Below are 20,871 nucleotides of genomic sequence, written 5' to 3'. Positions count from 1 at the left end.
CTTACTTTTAAGTAGGCATATAGCATTGCATGTAGGCACATTCATGGAAGAGGGCAGGACTATCAATGGGGTCTTTGCTAGGAAAGTTAGATAGAACTTCCATGTTCAGAAGCAGTGTACCTCTGAACACCAGCCTCTGAGAAGCAATGACAGGACAGAGTTATGGCCTTTGTATCCTGTTCGTGAGCTTTCAAGAGGCATCTGACTGACCACTATGGTAGGCAGGACGCTGGACTAGGGGGACCCTTGCCCAGATCCAGCAATGTTTACATTCTTATTAGCCACGACAGTTAGGAATGGAGCCTCTATGTGTAGGAGATGATCTACCTCTTGAGTACCAGACTCTGGGGACGTACAACGGAGGAGTGCTCACATGTCCATGCTCTGCTTGTGGCCTTGCAAGACATATCTGGCTGGGAACGCTGTAAGAAAGAGAATGGAGGGAGCCTTCCCCAACCTGGTGCCTTACAGATGCACTGAACAACATCAACCAGCATGGCCACCATTGTCGTAGTCCAACACATCTGTAGGGAGCCAGGTTCACAGAATCATAGGTCGGAAGGGGCCTACAAGACCATCAAGTCCAACCCCCTGCTCAGTGTAGGAAGCCTGATTCCCAGGCGGTCTCCCATCCAAGTACTAACCAGGGATGACCCTGCTTAGCTTCCGAGATCAAACGAGATTGGTCGGGCGCATCCAGCCCTTTGCTCGTTGGGGAAGCTGTGACCAGTTGGCCGCCCTCCCCCACCCCACCCCAATTTTAATATGCAATTGATCCACTTCTTACATTTATACCCCACCTTTCTTCCCAGCGGCAGAAGGCAATGTAAATGGTCCCACTCCCCCCTGAGAATTCACAGCAACCCTGTGAGGTAGGCTAGGCTGCCAGAAACTGCCCCTGAGGCCCCCGGCCGAATGGGGATTTGAACCCGGGCCTCCCCAGGCCCTATCCTGACACTCTAACCCAGGCGTCTCCAACCGAGTGCCCTCCAGAGGTCTTGGCCTACAGCAGCTCCCAGAATCCCCAGCCAGCATAGCCCACGCTGACTGAAGCCTGCGGGAGCTGCAGCCCGACACTGCGATCCAGAGGTGTCGGGACCACAACTCCCATCGTTCCATACTGCAGTCTAGGGGCGATGGGAGTTGGGCGTCTGCCGGCCACCAGGTTGGGGGCGGCGGCCACCAGGTTGGGGGCGGCTCCCCCCGGCCGCCCAACCCCCGCCGGAGCCACGACGTCACTGCCCCCTCACCCACGTGACGTCACAGCGCCCTACCTCGCTTCCCCCCCCAACCACCCCACATCCGGGTACCCTCCCGCTCCATCCTCATCCCCTTTCCCCTCCCCTCAGAGCGCCCCCAAGTCATCCACTGACCCGCCGCCCGAGCCGCCCGAGCCGCCCGGCCTCTCTCCAGCTTCCCCGGGAGCTCTCGGTTCTTTCCGACGGGGCTCGAACGAGACGCCCCCCCCCCACTCCCACAAGCCTCCCCGGCGGCCTAGCACTTCCGGTGTCGAGGAAGCACTTCCGGCTTGGGGAGGGCCGACCCGGCGCGTCGAGGGAGAATCGCCTCAGCCGGGCACCGGCCCGGTGCTCTTCCCCGCTGGCGCTGCTGAAGGCGCGATCCAGCGCACGCGTCGGCGCAGGGAAGCCCTGCCGCTCCCAGCATCCCCCAGCCAACGCAGCAGCCTGGGGGCTGCTGGGAGCCGCAGGGCCTTTTTTTTTTTTTTTTCTGCGCCCACACACGCGGCGGGATCGCGCCCTCCGCGGATCCATCCGTAAGCCGGGAGCCGGGACTGGCTGGCTCAAGCCCCATCCATCGCGTTGGGTCTACTCTGAAGTAGGACGTAAACGTTGGCGCCGCCTGCCCAATGATTCGGGCTGCCTTCCTGCGTGTTTGAGCTGCGCTGTACAGGGTGGTCGGCGATGGCGGGGTCATGAAAATACAGTCACAGCGCGGTCCCCGATTTATGGGCCTCTCTCTGTACCGCCCGTTAGGCAAAGTTCTCCGGGCGGCTCACAACGTGACAACCATAAAATACAAGAAGAGAAAACACAATATAAATGACGGTATGCACCAAAAAAGAAAAAAAAAAAAGTCACCAATTAGAACCTAGTGGCAGTGCAAAGATTTAAAACGTCGTGCCGGATTTAAAACAGGCTGAAAAACTAAAATGCTTGGGGAAGTACAAAGGTCTCCCCGCTGGGGCAGAAAAGAACACAAAGTAAGTGCCAGATGAGCCTCTCTGGGAAGCCATATCCGGGGTGCCACAGCAGAAAAGGCCCTCTTCTCAGCAGCCACCCAACTCACTTCCTTTGGCGGGGGCTCCCGGAGAAGGACCACTGAGGGCAATCTTAGGGTCTGGGCAGGTATATATGGGAGATGATCATTCAGGTATGTACACACACACATGTATGTGTCTGTGTGTAGGAAGCACAGATTTTATTAAATCCATTCTGTCTGTGTTTCACGGGTGGTCAGGCATCGTTCATTCCATCATTCACTCATTGACAGAATCTGATATATTTAAGGATGTACGAGTATTTAGTTCCACTTGCGCTAATGTGCATTAGCACTACGTACCTACTCAGAAACCAGCCCTATTGAGTTCAAGAGGGCTTACTCCCAGGTAAGTGGACATAAGGTTGCAGATACGGTTGCATCCAAGATTAATCTAACTTAAGTCCCATTCTTTTCAGTAGATCTACTCTAAGTAGGACTAAAACTGGATACAACCCATGACCTCAGAGTAAGTCTCATTGAACTCAAAGGGGCTTACTTCTGAGTACACATGCATAAAATTGTGTTGGAAAACAAGATGAAAGCAATAAAACAATTGGGGTGGGGGAGATTTAAAGAAAACTTCCTCAGATGTTAATAGCCTGGGGAAATAAAAACCAATAAATAGCCTGTCAAAAAAACATGATCACGTCACATATTATTTTGCCTCCCTGTCAGCCACCCTTCTTAAGGTGGCCAGATGCAAAAGAGGACAGAGCTCTGGCATCTTTAATAGTTGTATAGAGGAGGCCATTTTAGTAGATGTAGCTTGGTATGGCATGGGGGGTGGGGAGAGGTCTTGTTTGCCCACCTAACATAGGATGAGGCACGCTGGATCAGACCAAGGGTCCATCTAATCCAGCATTTTATTCACAGTGACCAACCAGTACCTCTGGGAAGCCCACAACAGCAACCTCCCACCCAGGTTCCCCAGCAACTGGTATTAAGAATCATACTGTCTTTGATACCGGAGACAGCATATAGCCATCAGGACTAGTAGCCATTGATAGACTTAAAGGTAAAGGTGTCCCCAACCAGTCGTGTCCGACTCTAGGGTGTGCTGCTCATCTCCATTTCTAAGCCGAAGAGCCAGCACTGTCCGAAGACGCTTCCGTGGTCATGTGGCCGGCATGACTGAACACCGAGGTGCACGAAACGCTGTTACCTTTCCCACCGAAGCGGTACCTATCTACTTGCAATTTCTTGCTTTCGAACTGCTAGGTTGGCAGGAGCTGGGACTGAAGGCGGGAGCTCACTCCGTCACGCGGCACTCGGGTCTCGAACTGCTGTCCTGCCGACCTTCCAGTCTGCAGTTCAGCGTCTTAACCACTAAGCCACCGCGGCCCACCATTGATAGACTTATCCTCCATTAATATGTCTAAGATTGCATTGCTACAGTCTAACAGACATGACACAAATGGAAAAGGGCATGGGGCACATAACGTAAGAACATAAGAGCCGTGCTGGATAAGACCAAGGTCCATCTAGCCCAGCATTCTGTTCACACAGTGGCCAACCAGCTGCCTATGGGAAACCCACAACTAGGACAGGAGTGGACCCTCCTGCCCAAGTTCCCCAGAAACTGGTGCACACAGGCATACTACCTGCCTCTGATATTGGAGGTAGCATATAGCCATCAGGACTAGTAGCCATTGATAGTCTTCTCCTCCATGAGTTTGTCTAATTTCCTTTTAAAGCCATCCACGCTGATAGCCATCACTGCATCTTGTGGTAGCAAATTCCACAGTTTAACTATATGCTGTGTGAGGAAGGACTTGCTTCTTCACTCAACACATGACCCACACAGCCCTTCACATGCACACAACCCCTGTGGAAAGTATGCCTCATCATAACTAACCCACCGTACTCCTCCCAGATTTCATGATTCCAACATTGCTATGAAGCCTTCTTTCACATAAATTAAATCAACAGGCCTTGGAAATCTCTATCAAGATACTCAAGCCTGTAACATTAACATAATAAAGATGCACAATTAAAAATTATCCCAAATAAGCATCATTAAAATATTCTAAAAGCAATACAGTCATCCTAATTAGAAATGAAGAACAGCAGCTATCAAATCCCATTTTGCCTCCTCATATCAAATGCCGTAATGTGATACTTTTTATTAGGTCCAACTAAACTGTCACACACGAGTTCCAAGCAACTTGAAAGCTTGCTCACTACTTGATTACATTTTTTGAATGGACCAACACAGCTCCCTGGTGAATTTTTATTTTTATTTTAAGTGTTTACCTTTTATCTAAAGGCCAACTGGGCCTCTTTAGGGAAGGAATTTCACATTCTGGGTACCATACCTAAAAGGCCCTGCCCTGATGCACCCCAACTATACCTCTGAAAGAAATGGGATGCTTCACCTTACTACATAGTACAACTGGCCCTGATCCTTTAGGAAATCATTACATCTGTAGTAACCTTCAGAAACAACAAGGAAGGAAGATAACTGGATTACTGGCAGTTTAATTAAGACAAGTGATTCAGAAAGTCACCTCCTGGCCTGAATATATGTCCAAACACAAAATGATCATGTGTACTGTAGTAGGGGCTGGGAACCAGGAAGTATCCACTTCAGATCTTGCCTCCACCATGAACTCATTGGGTGGCTTTAGGTAAGCTGCTCTTTCTTGGTCTCAGTCTCCCATCTGCGTTTAGAAAAAGTATACGACCACTTTACCTGACAACAGCCTTACAGAACACCTTTCAGCCCAACCCTGAATTCCATTTTGGAGATGGTCTCAGGGACCATATTCCAGCGTTGAGTGGGGCAAAAGGGATGGGGGCAAATATACCAGCATATTTTAGCTTAATCATACATTTGTATCATCATTGCACCTTGAGAGACTATGACTTCGTTCACATGTAATGACAAACCACGGTTTAATTAACCATGGTTTGTTGAATCATGGGGCTGTTGTTGCATGCAAACACAGAACTATGGGTTGTTTACCACAAAAAACCCATAAAGAGAACCTATGGTTTGTTGTTTCGTTATGAACTATGGGTTCTTTAAACCATGAGTTGTCATTACATGCACACCCAGAATCATAGATTGTTTTGCCAGGCTACAAAGGCAATGGGCAAAAGCAGTCAATAAACCCAACCTCTTTACATGCCAGTACTGCAGTGTCGTAACAGCTAGGATACAGGGAGGGAGTGGACAAAAGAAGGGGGAAACAAACCACCCAGAGTCTGAGAAAACAAACCATGGTTTGTTTGATCATCTGCCAGACAAACCCTGGGTAGGGCATCAATCCATGGGTTAATGTTGCATGCAAACCTGATGTTGCATGCAAGCCTATGTTAACATGATCAGGTCATTGTTAAGGAGGTGGAGGGAGTGGGAGAGAGGAATTCTGGCCAGGTTTTAGCTTGGTCTTACATTTGCATGCAACTCTGTATTTCTATTGTGTTTGTATTCTTATTGTACTTTTTACTAAGTCCATTGGGTTTTATTGTATTGTGATTTCATATCGTTGTGATAAACTCTGAGTGGTGCCATGGGTACTAGAAGGGTGGGATATAAATGTCTATATAAATAAAAATAAATAACCCTAGACCTAGGTGTGACTCATACAAAAGCATTCATGCCCCAAATATTATGAGCAGTTTAAATGATGATGATGATGATGATAATAATAATAATAATAATAATGGCAAAGTACCTGTTTCTGAAAGTTGCGTCACCAGTGTTCATCTTATCATGAAATGCACCAGAAATACTCACACTCTGTCTTAGAAAAAGACAGGAACTAAATGGATTCTCAAAGAATCAGATAAAAGGAACTAAATACAACATAAGAGCCAGAAATCTGCACAAGGAAATCTTTCCACATATTACAGGCATCTCTCCCATTGTTTCAGTAGATTACTGGACAATACACGCTTGACGCTGCAAGATACTATGATGCAAGATACTGTGATGCCGTGACAAACTGTGTTTGTCAGTTAACTCAGTCTAATTACACAATAATCCCAGAGCAATGTCTCCTTTAGTAACTAGATGTGACAATGGGAAAACAGATAAAACGCAGGGTTTCCCAAAATGCAAAGTTTCCATGTCAGAAAACTTGAAGCAGGCCATTCGCTATTTAGATTTGGAAGGGAAGGAGATGCTTATTAAAGTCTCAAAATAAAAAAGTGGGTAGAAATGTTTGATTTACTTACCTTTCGAGAGAATCAAGGGCAGATAAGGCTGCACAGGAATGGTCTATTCTGTTAGGCTTTTGCGCTTTCTCCAATATCTCTGCACCACTCCAATATTCTTGCCAAGAAAACCCCATGGAATGTATCACAAGGCTAAAAGATATGACGCCGGAAGATGAGCCCCTCAGGTCGGAAGGTGTCCAATATACTACTGGGGAAGAGCAGAGGGAATTTCCAAGTAGCGCCAGAAAGGGTGAAGCAGCTGGGCCAAAGCCAAAAGGACACTCAGCTGTGGATGTGTCTGGTGGTGAAAAGAAAATCCGATGCTGTAAAGAACAATTTTGTTTAGGAACCTGGAATGTCAGATCAATGAATCAAGGTAAGCTGGAGGTGGTCAAACATGAGATGGCAAGATTGAACATCGACATCTTGGGAATCAGCGAACTAAAATGGACAGGCATGGGCGAATTTAATTCAGGTGACCATCATATTTACTACTGTGGGCAAGAATCCCTTGGAAGAAATGGAGTAGCACTCATAGTCAACAAAAGGGTGGGAAAAGCAGTACTGGGGTACAATCTTAAAAATGATAGAATGATCTCAGTACGAATCCAAGGCAAACCATTCAACATCACAGTAATTCAAGTCTATGCCCCAACCACTGATGCCGAAGAAGCTGAGGTTGATCGGTTCTATGAAGACCTACAACACCTTCTAGAACTAACACCAAAAAAAGATGTCCTCTTCATCATAGGGGATTGGAATGCTAAAGTAGGAAGTCAAGAAATCACCAGAATAACAGACAGGCATGGCCTTGGTGTACAAAATGAAGCAGGACAAAAGCTAATAGAGTTTTGCCAAGAGAACACGCTGATCATAGCAAACACTCTTTTCCAACAGCACAAGAGACAACTCTACACATGGACATCACCAGATGGTCAATATCGAAATCAGATGGATTATGTCCTTTGCAGTCAAAGATGGAGAAGCTCTATACAGTCAGTAAAAACAAGACCTGGAGCTGACTGTGGCTCAGATCATGAGCTGCTTCTTGCAAAATTTCAGCTTAAATTGAAGAACGTAGGGAAAACCACTAAACCATTCAGGTATGACCTAAATCATATCCCTTATGAATATACAGTGGAGGTGAGGAATAGATTTCAGGGATTAGACCTGATAGACAGAGTGCCTGAGGAACTATGGACGGAGGTCCGTAACAGTGTTCAGGAGGCAGCAACTCAATCCATCCCAAAGAAGCAGAAATGCAAGAAAGCAAAGTGGCTGTCTGATGAGGCTTTACAAGTAGCTGAGGAAAGAAGGGAAGCGAAAAGCAAGGGAAAAAGGGGAAGATATACTCAACTGAATGCAGAGTTCCAGAGAATAGCAAGGAGAGACAAGAAGGCCTTCTTAAATGAACAATGCAAAGAAATCGAGGAAAACAACAGAATGGGAAAGACTAGAGATCTTTTCAAGAACATCGAAGGTATCAAGGCAACGTTTTGTGCAAAGATGGGCATGATGAAGGACAAAGAAGGCAGGGACCTAACAGAAGCAGATGAGATTAAGAAGAGGTGGAAAGAATACACAGAAGAACTATACAGGAAAGATCTGAATGTCCCTGATAGCCATGATACTGCGGTCACTGAACTTGAGCCGAACATGCTCGAGAGTGAAGTCAAGTGGGCCTTAGGAAGCATTAGTAACAACAAAGCTAGCGGAGATGACAGTATTCCAGCTGAGCTATTTAAAATCCTAAAAGATGATGCTGTTAAAGTGCTGCACTCAATATGCCAACAAATCTGGAACACTCAACAGTGGCCACAAGACTGGGAAAGGTCAGTTTACATTCCAATCCCAAAGAAGGGCAACACCAAAGAGTGTTCAAACTACTGCACAATTGCGCTCATTTCACATGCCAGCAAAGTGATGCTCAAAATCCTACAAGCTAGGCTTCAGCAGTATGCGAACCGAGAACTACCGGAAATACAAGCTGGGTTTCAAAGAGGCAGAGGAACTAGAGATCAAATCGCCAACATTCGCTGCATCATGGAGAAAGCAAGAGAATTCCAGAAAAACGTCTATTTCTGCTTCATTGACTACGCTAAAGCCTTTGTGTGGATCACAACAAACTGTGGCAAATTCTTAAAGTGATGGGAGTACCAGACCACCTTACCTGTCTCCTGAGAAACCTGTACGAGGGTCAAGAAGCAACAGTCAGAACCAGACATGGAACAACCGATTGGTTCAAAATTGGGAAAGGAGTACGACAAGGCTGCATATTGTCACCCTGCTTATTTAACTTATATGCAGAGTACATCATGAGAAATGCCGGGTTGGATGAATCACAGGTCGGAATTAAGATTGCCGGGAGAATTATCAACAACCTCCGATATGCAGACGATACCACCCTAATGGCAGAAAGCAAAGAGGATCTAAAGAGGCTTTTGTTGAGGGTGAAAGAGGAGAGTGCAAAAGCTGGTTTGAAACTCAACATTAAAAAAACGAAGATCATGGCATCTGGCCCCATCACTTCCTGGCATATGGAAGGGGAAGAAATGGAATCAGTGACAGATTTTATTTTCTTGGCTCCAAGATTACTGCAGACGGTGACTGTAGCCATTAAATTAAAAGACGCTTGCTCCTTGGGAGGAAAGCTATGGCAAACCTAGACAGCATAGTAAGAAACAGAGACATCACCTTGCCAACAAAGGTCCGTCTAATCAAAGCTATGGTTTTCCCAGTAGTAATGTATGGCTGTGAGAGCTGGACTATAAGGAAGGCTGAGCGCCAAAGAATTTATGCTTTCGAGCTGTGATGCTGGAGAAGACTCTTATGAGTCCCCTGGACTGCAAGGAGGTCAAATCAGTCCATCCTAAAGGCAATCAACCGTGAGTGCTCATTGGAAGGACAGATACTGAAGCTGAAGCTCAAATATTTTGGCCACCTAATGCGAAGAGAAAACTCCCTGGAAAAGACCCTGATGCTGGGAAAGACTGAAGGCAAAAGGAGAAGGGGACGACAGAGGATGAGATGGCTAGATAGCATCACCGATGCAATGAATATGAACTTCAGCACACTCCGGGAGAGAGCGCAGGACAGGAAGGCCTGGCGTGCTATGGTCCATGGGGTCATAAAGTGTTGGACACGACTGAACGACTGAACAACAAAACACTTTCTGTCCCTACTATTGTTTCTGCCTCCAGTGAGTTCCTAGCCTCGATGTTCCTACATTCTCCAAATCCTGCTATCTCGTCTACTCATGCTCTCTGTTGGCTAGTCCTGTGGCTCAGGGCCAACCCTATCATTAGTCAGAGTGAGGCACTTGCCTCAGGCAGCAGATACAGGGAAATGGCAGCAAGGTGTTGGAGGAGAGAGCTTGTATGCCACACAACCAGCTCTGCACTCCCTAAGCTAGCCTGATGCCCTCAGGAGCAGACAAGGATGCTGTTCCATCACCAATATGGAAGAAAGATTCAACATGCAATCCAGTTGGCTTTTGTACATGGAACGGAAGGGGGAGCTGCCTTGTTCTTTGCCTCAGGCAGCAAAATGTCTTGGGTAGGCCCAGCTGTGGCTGTTTCCTAGCCTCCAACTGTTGAAGTTAGCTAGTAAGCTCCTCAGGGCAGAGACCTATATCGTCACTCTGTGTAAAGCACTATACCAGTCTCCCCCAACCTGGTGCCCTCCAGATGTTTTGAATTACAATTCCCATCATCCCTGTCTATTGGCCATGGTAGCTGGGGCTGGTGGGAGATGATGTCTAACACATCTGGACAGCACCAGGTGGGGAAGGCTGCACTATGCAGAGTGATGAAACTATGCAGATGATCATGCTTCTTCCACATTCTGATGTGGAAGAAGCATCGATGCCCTTTCTCTCAGAATTGTTACCATAAAGGGAAGGAGCTGATGTACGGATAACGCACTATAGGGCCAGTACACAACATGTGGTGGTAGTAGGAACTGTATGTTCTCCAGTTCAGGGTTCTTGCCAGCCAGCAGTGCTGTCCTCTAAGCTACTCCATTCCGACTACATCACCCCCAGCTTTGCGTTTTCCTTTCCAACTGACACTCAATGTTACTTGGATATTGAGCTTGTTCACTCCTTGTAGTATTCTAATATGGTTCCCTTGTGCATCTACCACACGATGGCACATCTCCCTGCAGACTCTTGTGGAACATTGAACAGTTGCTTTGTTAAACAGATAACAAACAGGGCAGGTCCCGATGGTTCATGCACATAGAACTGAACTTGGTGAAGTGGAAGAGCACAAAAATGTATGTCCCAACCATTGAGTCATAGGAAGATGAGTGGCTACAGCAAATCTCAGTTTTTACACACCATACATCACAATCCTCATTATTTTTTGCCCCTGCGAAGGTTTGAGGCCTACAGAAGCAAAAGGAAAAAAGGTCAGGCTTAGAGGCTGGGAGTTTTTGTTGGGAGGGGGTATCCTGAGAGGAGTAGTTTCATTTTCCCGGTTAAGTTTCATTTCTTCAGGTTTGAAGCAGTACTTTCGGTTTTGAGGGAGGAGGGTATATAAAGAGAGTGAGAGAGACAGTAAGAGCAGAGTCAGGAAGACCAGAGCCTGAAGGGGAAGCAGGAAGAAGCAGCCTGGAAAAATCTAAGTACAGCTAGGGTAAAGGAACTTGTGTTTTGCAACGTGTATTTTCTCTCAGTGCCTTTTGTATCACTCATCTCTGTTGTGTAAATACCGTTAGTTGTGATTTGCTTGCTTTAATTCACAAGTAACCTATTGTGGTTAAACCCTGTGCCTAGAGTGTCAGTCACCCCACGCCTGTAGCCTAAACCCCATGTTACTGGAAGGGGGAAGGTAAAAGGATGGTGGGATTCATAAGGAGGCAAGAGATCCTTAAGGAGTTGCTCAGGGGGTCCAGGTCATAAGGGGGACCTTGACAGCTCCCTTTGATGTTTTGGTACTTCTGCAAACCTTGATGTTCCCCCAAGTATGCCAATAACTTACTCTTGTTTCTCAGTGGTCCCTTTCTGACTCCAGTCCTGAATTCTCTATTAGAGAGAGTGATGTGTTAATACGTTAGGGGCGACAGAGTGTATTATTCTCATTTGTAATTCACCATTATTCAATATTTACTTACTAACATGCCAGCCTTTTCTCTCCGGAAGGAGACTGCTGTGGGTAGAGTAAACTCAGGAAAGGTTCTGTTGACTTGCTTTCTACTTCAAGGAACTCAGGAGACTATTTAGAATGCTACAATCTTAATAGTTCCTCTGTCACATCTTCTAAATTATTATTTTTCTTAAAGCATGAATGATTCATGTTTAATTTCCTTTGGCAAACATCACATGCACAAGTGCAAAATGAGGTCCAGTCCATTTCTGACTGGGCTGCTGTTGCCAGTGTCAAGATTTATCGTATCTGAAGTCTATCTAGTAAATTATGCAAATATTACAAACATCATGAAGGTTGTAATAATGGAGCTAATGTTTGGGAGCTGAAACATGAGACCTTGCATTGCTTTTTAAAAAATTATTTTATACTATTCCAAACAAGCCCTCTTCTGAAATCTATTATCAGTATACAGGTCAAAGGTGACGATCCAAAGACTCAGAAGGGCTTGGACACTGTTTCTTTTGTTCCTATAAAGAGCAAGCCAAAAAAACCCATGCCAAATCCCGACATGCTGTAATGCAGAAGTACAGAACCCCACCTTCTTCCTAATCCAATCCATGGGCTGCCTTGTGTTCCTCAAGGGGGCGGAGCTTGGCCTCCAAGCCCTGCCCCCTGAGGAACCCCAGCTGTTGTCCCCAATCTGAGATCAGAAATAACAGGGATTCCCCTGAACTTTGCTCCCCCTTCCCCTCCGAGTTGGCCACACCCACTGATGTCATCTGGCCCCCCAGTGAAGATTAGTTATGCATGCAGAATATGTGCCTATCTCAAATCAGGGCCTACAATAATCTTGGGCAACTTACTTCCCGTGCCACTCTCTGCAAACCAGGCAGCTTAGGTTCTGTGGATCAAGGTGCATTCTAGGCTGCCTTTCTTCCGAATACAGTCAGCTCACCCCACAGGCTGATATGGACACACTGAGCCTTCTTAAACCCTCACTGAGCCATTTATCCTATTGAGTCAGGATCCTGAGCTGTGAGCCTTTGGGCTGGTGTGTGTGGCTGCCCTGTTAGTCCAAGGGCCCATGTCAAAATTCTTACAACATAAGACACAAAAGGTTTGACTATCTAGGAAAGGGAAAGGTTCCTCCTGTGCAAGCACCGAGTCATTGCTGACCCATAGAGGGACGCCGCATTTGCTGGCGTTTTCATGGCAGACTGTAGCGGGGTGGTTTGCCATTGCCTTCCCCAGCCGTGACTACCTTTCCCCCAGCAAGCTGGGTACTCATTTTACTGACCTCGGAAGGATGGAAGGCTGAGTCGACCTGAGCCGGCTACCTGGGACCCACTGGGATCGAACTCAGGTTGTGGGGAGAGTTTCCCTGCGCCACACAAGGCTCATTGACTATCTAGACATCTTACAAAAGTTGTGGTATCTCTAAAACATGTAGCCTTGTGAGCTACTGCTGGGGTGCTTAAGGGCTGGCAGCTCCCACCCCACCCTTTTCCAGGGCCAACAATTGCATCATAGGGTTCATGGATGAAATAAGCAGTATCTCTTGGGGAATGTGGTCCCATGGAATTCAACAGAATCTTCTCTAGTGAGAGCATTTAGGATTGCAGCCAATGGAACATCAAGGACCAGACTAGACATTTATTTACTTCTACATCTATATATATCCTGCCTTTTTTCCTCTTGCAAGGAACCCAAAGTGGCTTACATGGTCCTCCCCCTCCTCCCCATTTTATTCTCACAACCACCCTGTAAGGTGGGTTAGGTGGAGGGTCAGTGATTGGCCCAAAGTCACCCTAAGGGGCTTTATCACCAAGTGGGGACTAGAACCAGGGTCGGCCTGTCCATATAGGTGAACTAGGTGGTCATTTAGGGCACCAAGTTAAGTGGGGCACCTAATTCGAGGGAAAAAATCCAAATAAAATAAAGATGTCATTATGTCGTATTATACTTGTAATGTACCGAATTAAATGAAAAATAGGGGTAAAAGATTTCCCAGTTTACCCCAAAAAACTCAGCCTAGATCTGCCCTTGGGATTTGGGGGTGGGGGCACCAATTGCATGGTTCACCTAGGGTGTTAGTTCCTGGCAGCTAGTCTAAGGCCGCCCCTGACTAGAACCCAGATCTCCCGAGTCCCCAGTCCAACACTCTAACCACTACACTACACTGGCTCTTGCAATCAGCAATTGTGTGAATGCATTTTTAAAACAAGTAAATACCAGGTGGGGGGAAATCCAGAACAGGACGCTGCTGGTAGGGATGTTGGTGTGTTTAAACCCTTTGCCCCCCACTGCAGTCCTAATCCAGATTGGGACCCTGCTTGCTGTTTGCACTGGAAGAAAGGCTCCCATTCATGCCAGACAGAAGCGTTCTTCTATCTATTGCCAATAACTGGCATGGGAGGACTCTATTTTGATTGGGACCATGGCAGGATTCAAAGGGTTAGGGCCACACCATACCACAGTCCTGATTCCAGTTCCCCTCATACCAAATTACTCTTTTAAAAATCCAGCCATGCATAGGCTAAAAACATGAATAACTTCACATCTAGTTTGGGTCTGAGAAATAGCTTACATTGCAAGCATGATATACTTGTTCTAAAACAATAATAATAAATATTTTAAGAAAAAGAAATCACTCAGAAGCAAGCACCCAACATGTGGGCATGAATGAGATTTGGGTGAGATCCTACTGCTTCTTAACAAATGCACTTTAGGAAACTGAGTCTGAGTGATATAAAACAAGGCCTATCTCCCAGACTAATTTGTGGCTGGGAAGTTCTTGAGCACCGAATGAATAGAGCCATTGAGTTGCCCACAGCGCATCATCTACTCAGTGCCTGGGATCAGTGCCTGGACATCGTCCGGAGATTTGACAGGTATATGCCACTAATCTCCTTGGCTCTGTTTGAACGTTAAGAGAACCTTCCTGGCTTGGCCAGTGATAAGGGCACAAAGGAGCAGTTTCGTTTCAAAGAATGTAGGACGAGGAGCCAGAAAAATCCCAAGAGAAGGACAATTTGAAGTTGGCTTTTCATTGATTTGTGCATGTCTCATGTGAACTGGGGGGAAAAAGAAAACCTCCCAAAGTTTCTGCATTGTTTCAATGTCAGATGAGTTCCCAACTGACGACTGCACTGTTTAAAATAAAGACCTACTTTCCTGTACATTTGGAAGGATGTTCAACGTTCTTTTCCTTCAATGCGTGCTAACCTTGGCTGCAGCCAAATGACCTTCCTCCTTGCATGCAAAAAAGGCAAGGGTTGGCTTGCTTTGCGTTCTTTTTTTTATTGTCAAGGTGGATACAAAGGAGAGTTTGCAGCCTGAAGGCTACGCTTGCGGGTTGTTATGTGGCTGGGTCGTGGTTGTTATTTTCTCCTCGCAAGTAGGCCAGGGAACCTGAAGAGCATGAATAAGTAAAGTTATAAACACATTTGAAATCTAGGGTAGGAAAGAGCGCATTCACAAGCTGCAAAAAAACGGATGGCATAAAGGGCATTCCAGTCCTTCCACTCCATTACAAAGACTGTTCAATGGCTGGCAGCAATGCCAGCTCCAGGTGTTTGGGGGGCCCTTGGGCAAGGGACCCTCCATGGCTCCCCTCCCTCAGTGAGCCTCCCTTCTCACTGCCATTGTCACCAGCTGCTCTTGCTCCGCCTCCTCTTTCTCCTCATTGCTCCCACTTATGTATTTACGCGTTTATTTATGTCATTTTTATACCGCCCAATAGCTGAAGCTGTCTGGGCGGCTCACAAAGTTACCGTTTGCTTGCTTGACAAGCAGAGAGCCAGTGAGCAACCAGGCCGTGACACCTCCTGCTCCTCTTTCTCACCACCACTGTTGTCTGAGCCAGACAGAGAGAGAGAGAGAAAGGCAGAAGGAGAAGCAGGTTGCAGTGGGGAACAGGAGGGGCAACCCTGGGATGTTCATGTCACTGGGCCCCTGCCGGGGTGTGGGCCCTCCAAGGTGGCCAACCATGCCTACCCTTGACGTTGGCCCTGCGGGGCAGAATCCATGGGAGACCTAATTCTACTTCCTACACCCTCTGGCTTGCTGCAGCTGGGGCAGGAGGAGGGCAAGGTTTTTTTTAAAAGGATTCTCTCCACTAATGTTTTTGCTTGGTTTTTTGTTTCTCTCTCATTGACACCGCTGGAAGGAAAATGAATTATGCCGTCTCCAGGGCTAGCGTAGGCCCTTTGTTTGGGCATACTGGGGGAAGCAAAGAGGTTTTGAATCCTGTGGATTAAAGCCCCTCCCACACACACGCACGGAATACCTTTTTCAGGCTCTACAACCAGTGATATACCTGCTTATTTGTTACGTATGTTACATATTTGTGACATATCCCATCTTTTCCTCCAAGGAGCCCAAGGCAGCATGTATGATCCTCCTCCTCTCCATTTTATCCTTACAACAACCCTGTAAGGCAGGTCAGGCCCAGCGTATGTGGTTGGTCCAAAGTCACCCAGGAAGCTTCTTGACTGAGTGGGGACTTGAGCCGGGGTCTCCCCAGTCCCAGTACAACACTCTAGTCACTACACCACATTAGGTCTCTATGCTCGCAGAGCTGTCCACAGGCATACTGGGGGCTCCTTGGGGGTCATAAGTGCTGCCATGCTGGTAGAACTGCTCTCTGCTGGCAGATCAGACCGTCCACAATATCCTACAGTCGGAGGCCAGCTGACAGGCTGTAGGACTGAGAAAATAAAAAGGTATTTTGTGCCAAATTAATATTTGGCTACTGGACCGGATGGCTATATGCTACCTCTAGTATCAGAGGCAATATGCCTCTGTCTACAGTTGATGGGGAGCATGGGTAGGAGGGTGCTCTTGCTCTCATGTCCTACTTGGGGGTTTCCCACAGGCAGCTGGTTGACCACTGTGTGAACTGCAAGCTGGACAAGATGGACCATTCATCTGATCCAGCACAACGCTTCTTATGTTCCTATTACGGTAGGTGCTAGGGTCTCTCTGGGGAGGGCATTCTGGGGAAGAGATCTTACCCCAGCGGCTCCTTTTTTCTTGCTGCAGAAAATCCATTACGGAAGAAAATATGGAATAGCTGCCCAATGCCTTCTTATGGTTAGCACTGGGAGCCCTCTGTCCGGAAGGACCCTAAGTCAGGAGTCACAACTGGACTGTACCCCAACCTATGGCGGATCATACCTGCAACACACACTCCCCCCTTATCTGAGGGCTTTTGTACATGAGGCTGTTAATCCGCTGCATCTACTTTCAGTTTTGTCACGTAATTGAGGTCTGAGCACTACACTAGGAGCATCTCCTTTCCTGATTTTCAACGACATGACCTCTAGGTAGCACTGTGATATAGAGGAATAGCACAAATATACAAGAAGAAATCATGTTTTCTTTTGCTTTCAGAAATAATACCCCATTTTCCCTGCTCTAAAAAAACTTGCCAAAAGTGCTGTTTGAAAACAGAAGCAAAATTGGAGGGTCACATGGTCATTTCAAGAACAGCTGTGTGTAGGGATTGACAAGAGCACAATAAATGCTTCATGTAGAAAGGCTCTGAGAGCATCCTACTGCATCTAGGCAAGCAGGCATAGGATTGCAGTCTTAACCACAGCTAATTTACAATAGATTTTGGCCAATATAGGTCTTTTCATTTGAGATCCTTCTTGTTTTAACAAACTCATTCTGTTTCTTTTGTCACTGTGACTCATCATAGCGCTGTTGTTCCTTTCATGTTCCTTCAAAGGACTTGCTTGATGTATTTCCAGCGGTGTTGTGGTAAGTTTTGAAATGCACGGTCTCTGACTTCCTCCATGCTAATCTGTTGCAAACAACAGTAAAACTTGAAAATCTCCTTACCACTTCATTCCCTGATGAGAGCGACCAGAGTCTGTCAGTTACCATCAGTGCTCTGGCAGATGACATTTTATACCACACATCACTCCCCACCCCTCCTCAGAAACATTTTGACAGGCCTGGCCCAAGACATTTTACTGCCTGAGGCAAAGGACGAGATGATGTCCCCCTCCCCTCCACATACAGAAGTTAACTGGACTGGACTGGCAGTTGAACCTTATTTCATCGTTGGCAATGGGATAGCATCCTTCGTCGCACCTGAGGGCAGTAAGGTAGCTTAATGGGCACAGAAAGTTCAACTGCAGGCTGAGAGACACACCATGCACCTCTTCCTCCAAAAGCTCACCGCCATTCCCCATCCCTCAGCATCTGGTGGTGTCAGGGTGGACACTGAGCCCATAGAATCCCAGAGTAGTTCTGATTCTGAGGAAGAAGAGCGCGCACATCCTTCCCAGGGCCAACAGCTGACGGAGATTCCTCCCACCAGCATTCCTAGCATAGATAGCAGTCCCGGGAGTGACAGAGCACGGGAAGCAGACTTGCTGGATGCGCGACGTCGACGCAGGGAGTGGTGCCAAATGGAGGGCGCGGAAAGGAGGCGTAGTGCCTGGTTGGCGCGCAAACAACGGTTGCGCCCAGAGGATCCAAGGGAAAAGGGGAGGGACTCTCCCTAGCCCATAAGTTCAGGGTCTGCCAGTGATTCTCCTTCAAACGGGGACCAACTGTTCCAACTTAGGGCATAGGTACTCTGCTGCTCATATCTAGTTGCTAACAGTAGAGTCGTTAAGTTGTAAAAGAGGAATAAAGCTTTGAAAAGAATCCCTTGGTCTGTGTCTGGACTTGGCTACTGGATTAGACTGAGAGAGGCCTCCAAGGAGCCCTTGACAGGTGGTTGCTTCACTCTGCCTTCTGGTAGGGCTGGCTCTGCATGTTGGGATACCTAGCAGAGGAGCATCTGATCATTTTACTTCTCTTACTATGTTGCCCTGCACGTTCAGAAACCTCTTCCTTTTGCAATCATTGCATCTTGGGCAAACAGGATGGATAAGCCGCTCTTTCCTTCCTGTTGCTTGCATCATTTCAGGCACTACTTTTGGAGACTGGTAACTGTCAGAGAATAGATTGTGTTATTATATTTATTTAGGGCACAATCCTATGCATGTTTAGACGGAGAAAAGGCCTCCAACTCCCAGCATGCTGGTTGGGGGATGCTGGAAGTTGTAGGCCTTTTCACCGTCTAAACATGCATAGAATTGCGCATATGGTACTTTTGCCCTGCCTTTTGCAACAGCCTCAAGGCGGCTTACAGTAATATTTATTTATTTATTTATTTTATTAAATTTATTAATCGCCCATCTGGCTGGTCACCCAGCCACTCTGGGCGATGTACAGAGTGTATAATAGAACAGTTTAAAACAATAAAATTCAACAGTAAAAACATCATATTTCTAAAAATATCCTAACCCACCCCAAATGCCTGCCTGAACAACCACATTTTTAATGTGCGGCAGAAGCTCATTAAAGAGGGGGCATGGCAGAGTTCCCTAGGGAGGGAGTTCCACAAAGAAGGCCCTCTCCCTCGTCCCCACCAGTCTAGCTGTCCTGGCTGATGGGACAGAGAGAAGACCATCCAAGGCTGATCTTGTTAAGCGGCCTATCTGGTGTTGCTGGAGGCACTCCTTAAGAAAGGCTGGGCCAGAACCATATAGGGTTTTAAAGGTCAAAACCAACACTTTGAATTTGGCCCGGAAAACAACTGGTAACCAATGATATATATATATATATATAGAGAGAGAGAGAGAGAGAGAGAGAGAGAGAGAGAGAGAGAGAGAGAGCAATAAAACATGAAAAACACTAACAGAGCAGTCCTATGCGTGTTTTCTCAGAAATAAGTTTCAATGTGTTCCTATGAACACTTACTTGGAAGTAAGCTCTGCTGAACTCAATAGAGGATACGGATGAATAAATGTGCCAGGATTGTACTGTAAAGAAACAATCAAAAACAGCAGAACAAAACAACAGATAAAACACTAAAAAGAAAGAGCCAGCAATTCACATAATTATGTGTTGCATTTTTATCCTGTCCTTCTTCTAAGGCAGTCTTTCTCAACCTGGTGCCCTCCAGATAAATTGGACTTCAATTCCCATCAGCCCAAGACAGCATGGCCAATGGTCAGGAATACTGAGTTTTTGTCCAAAACATCTGGAGGGCACCAGGTTGGGGAAATCTGCTCTAAGGAGCTCAGGGTGGTGTAGATGGTTCTCCATCACTCTCATTCTATACTTACAACAACCCTGTGAGGTAAATTAGGCTGAGAGCAACTGACCCAAGGTCACCCAGTAAGCTTTATGATGAATGGGGATTTGAAGCCAGGACTTGCTTATCATAGTCAGACACTCTAACCACTACATAACACTGGTTCTAAAAACCAGGCATCATTAAAAGCCATTAAAGGCCTGAGAGAACAGGACAGACTTTGGCAGGATTCAGACGACATGCTAACCTACTGTGGGTTGCATTTGGGAGTGAGCCACGATGGGTTAGCGTGTCTTGTGGGGGGTGTTTTCCCCACCCACAATTGGTAAGTTACCCACCCTCTACGTAGTAGGTAAGGGGTCCCAGGGTAGCTTACCGTGTTGTCTGTTGGGCTCCCCGTGGATAAATTCGGCCGCTCCATGGATAAATCGCAGCGACCATAGAGACGCCTGCCTGGAGTGCCTGTAAGTTCCGGCAATGCTCTAGTCCATGTTGCCAAATGCTTTCTTTGCAGTTGCATAGCAATGGCTGGAGTGGCCTGCATGACCCTGTTCCCACCGCTGCGGCTGCTGGGATATTCAGCTGCAGTGGTGGGAGGATGATGAGGGAACCACAGAGTGGGGATGGTTCCATGGCCATGGGGGGGCGTGCAGTGGTTTTCCTACCCCTCCCCGCAGCATGGTTCCACCCTCCCCCCATGATCGTGTGAATAGGGCCTTTGTGCGGTGCTTTCAAGTTGCCTATTCTAATGTTTTATGGTTTTATTGTATTATATTGTGGCATATATTGGGTTGTTATCTCTCTTGTGTGCCACCCTGATATCTTAGGGCAGGTTAAAATACTCTTAGTAAATAAATAGGGCGGGAGTTTGTGTGCTACCACTGAAAAGGCCCTCTCTGTGGTAGCCACTTGCAATAGTGTGAATTATTGGGGGAAGACTTTTATCTTTTATTGCCTTAAATTTTTGCCTTTGAGAGAGTTACCTTGAAGATGTTAATCTCATAGATAGATGATGGATAGATAAATGGACAGACACATTAGCAATAGCATTCTACAGCTAGTTTACTACTGGTGCAGGCAATAGAAATGTCTGTCCTGCTTTAGGGTTTGGATTTCCCTGGTGACTGTTGTTGTTAAATTACTTGGCACTGGAAAATCCATCTGTAGTACAGGCCAGCTCAGGAATGCTTCACACATTAAAATTTCTCATACAGAAATAATTTATTAGGGTTGAGC

The 20,871-nt window shown here is 46.7% G+C and overlaps 2 protein-coding genes across 10 annotated transcripts in view; both read right to left on the bottom strand.

The window, feature by feature from the left end:
• The window catches only part of ASCC2 (activating signal cointegrator 1 complex subunit 2), an 84,435-nt gene that overhangs the window by 54,627 nt on the left and 8,937 nt on the right, over positions 1-20,871 (bottom strand). For 4 of the 9 annotated variants that reach the window (XM_084819341.1, XM_084819347.1, XM_084819349.1 and 1 more), the window contains exon 1: positions 1,381-1,470. The exons of 1 other annotated variant lie outside the window; for it this stretch is intronic. The gene's annotated coding sequence lies outside the window, so the exon portion shown is untranslated. Of the gene's footprint in view, positions 1-327; positions 423-1,373; positions 1,471-6,462; positions 6,484-20,871 lie in introns of those variants that run through there. 4 more of the 9 variants (XM_084819343.1, XM_084819348.1, XM_084819346.1 and 1 more) reach the window with 3 other exon arrangements.
• LOC146336219 (uncharacterized) lies at positions 14,802-20,268 on the bottom strand. Its single transcript, XM_084819363.1, has 4 exons — positions 20,012-20,268; positions 19,299-19,360; positions 18,356-18,485; positions 14,802-14,945 (listed from the first exon to the last, which is right to left on the bottom strand). The coding sequence occupies exons 1-4, from the start codon at positions 20,177-20,179 to the stop codon at positions 14,877-14,879; spliced, it is 429 nt and encodes a 142-aa protein (XP_084675489.1). The 5' UTR covers positions 20,180-20,268; the 3' UTR covers positions 14,802-14,876.

The sequence above is a fragment of the Heloderma suspectum genome, chromosome 13 (genome assembly GCF_057233095.1).
Source record: "Heloderma suspectum isolate Gila_16-S chromosome 13, 16-S_ref, whole genome shotgun sequence".
Classification (NCBI taxonomy): Eukaryota; Metazoa; Chordata; class Lepidosauria; order Squamata; family Helodermatidae; genus Heloderma; species Heloderma suspectum.
The sequence above is the reverse complement of the archived record's forward strand: the minus strand, read 5'-3'. Positions and strand labels throughout refer to the sequence as shown.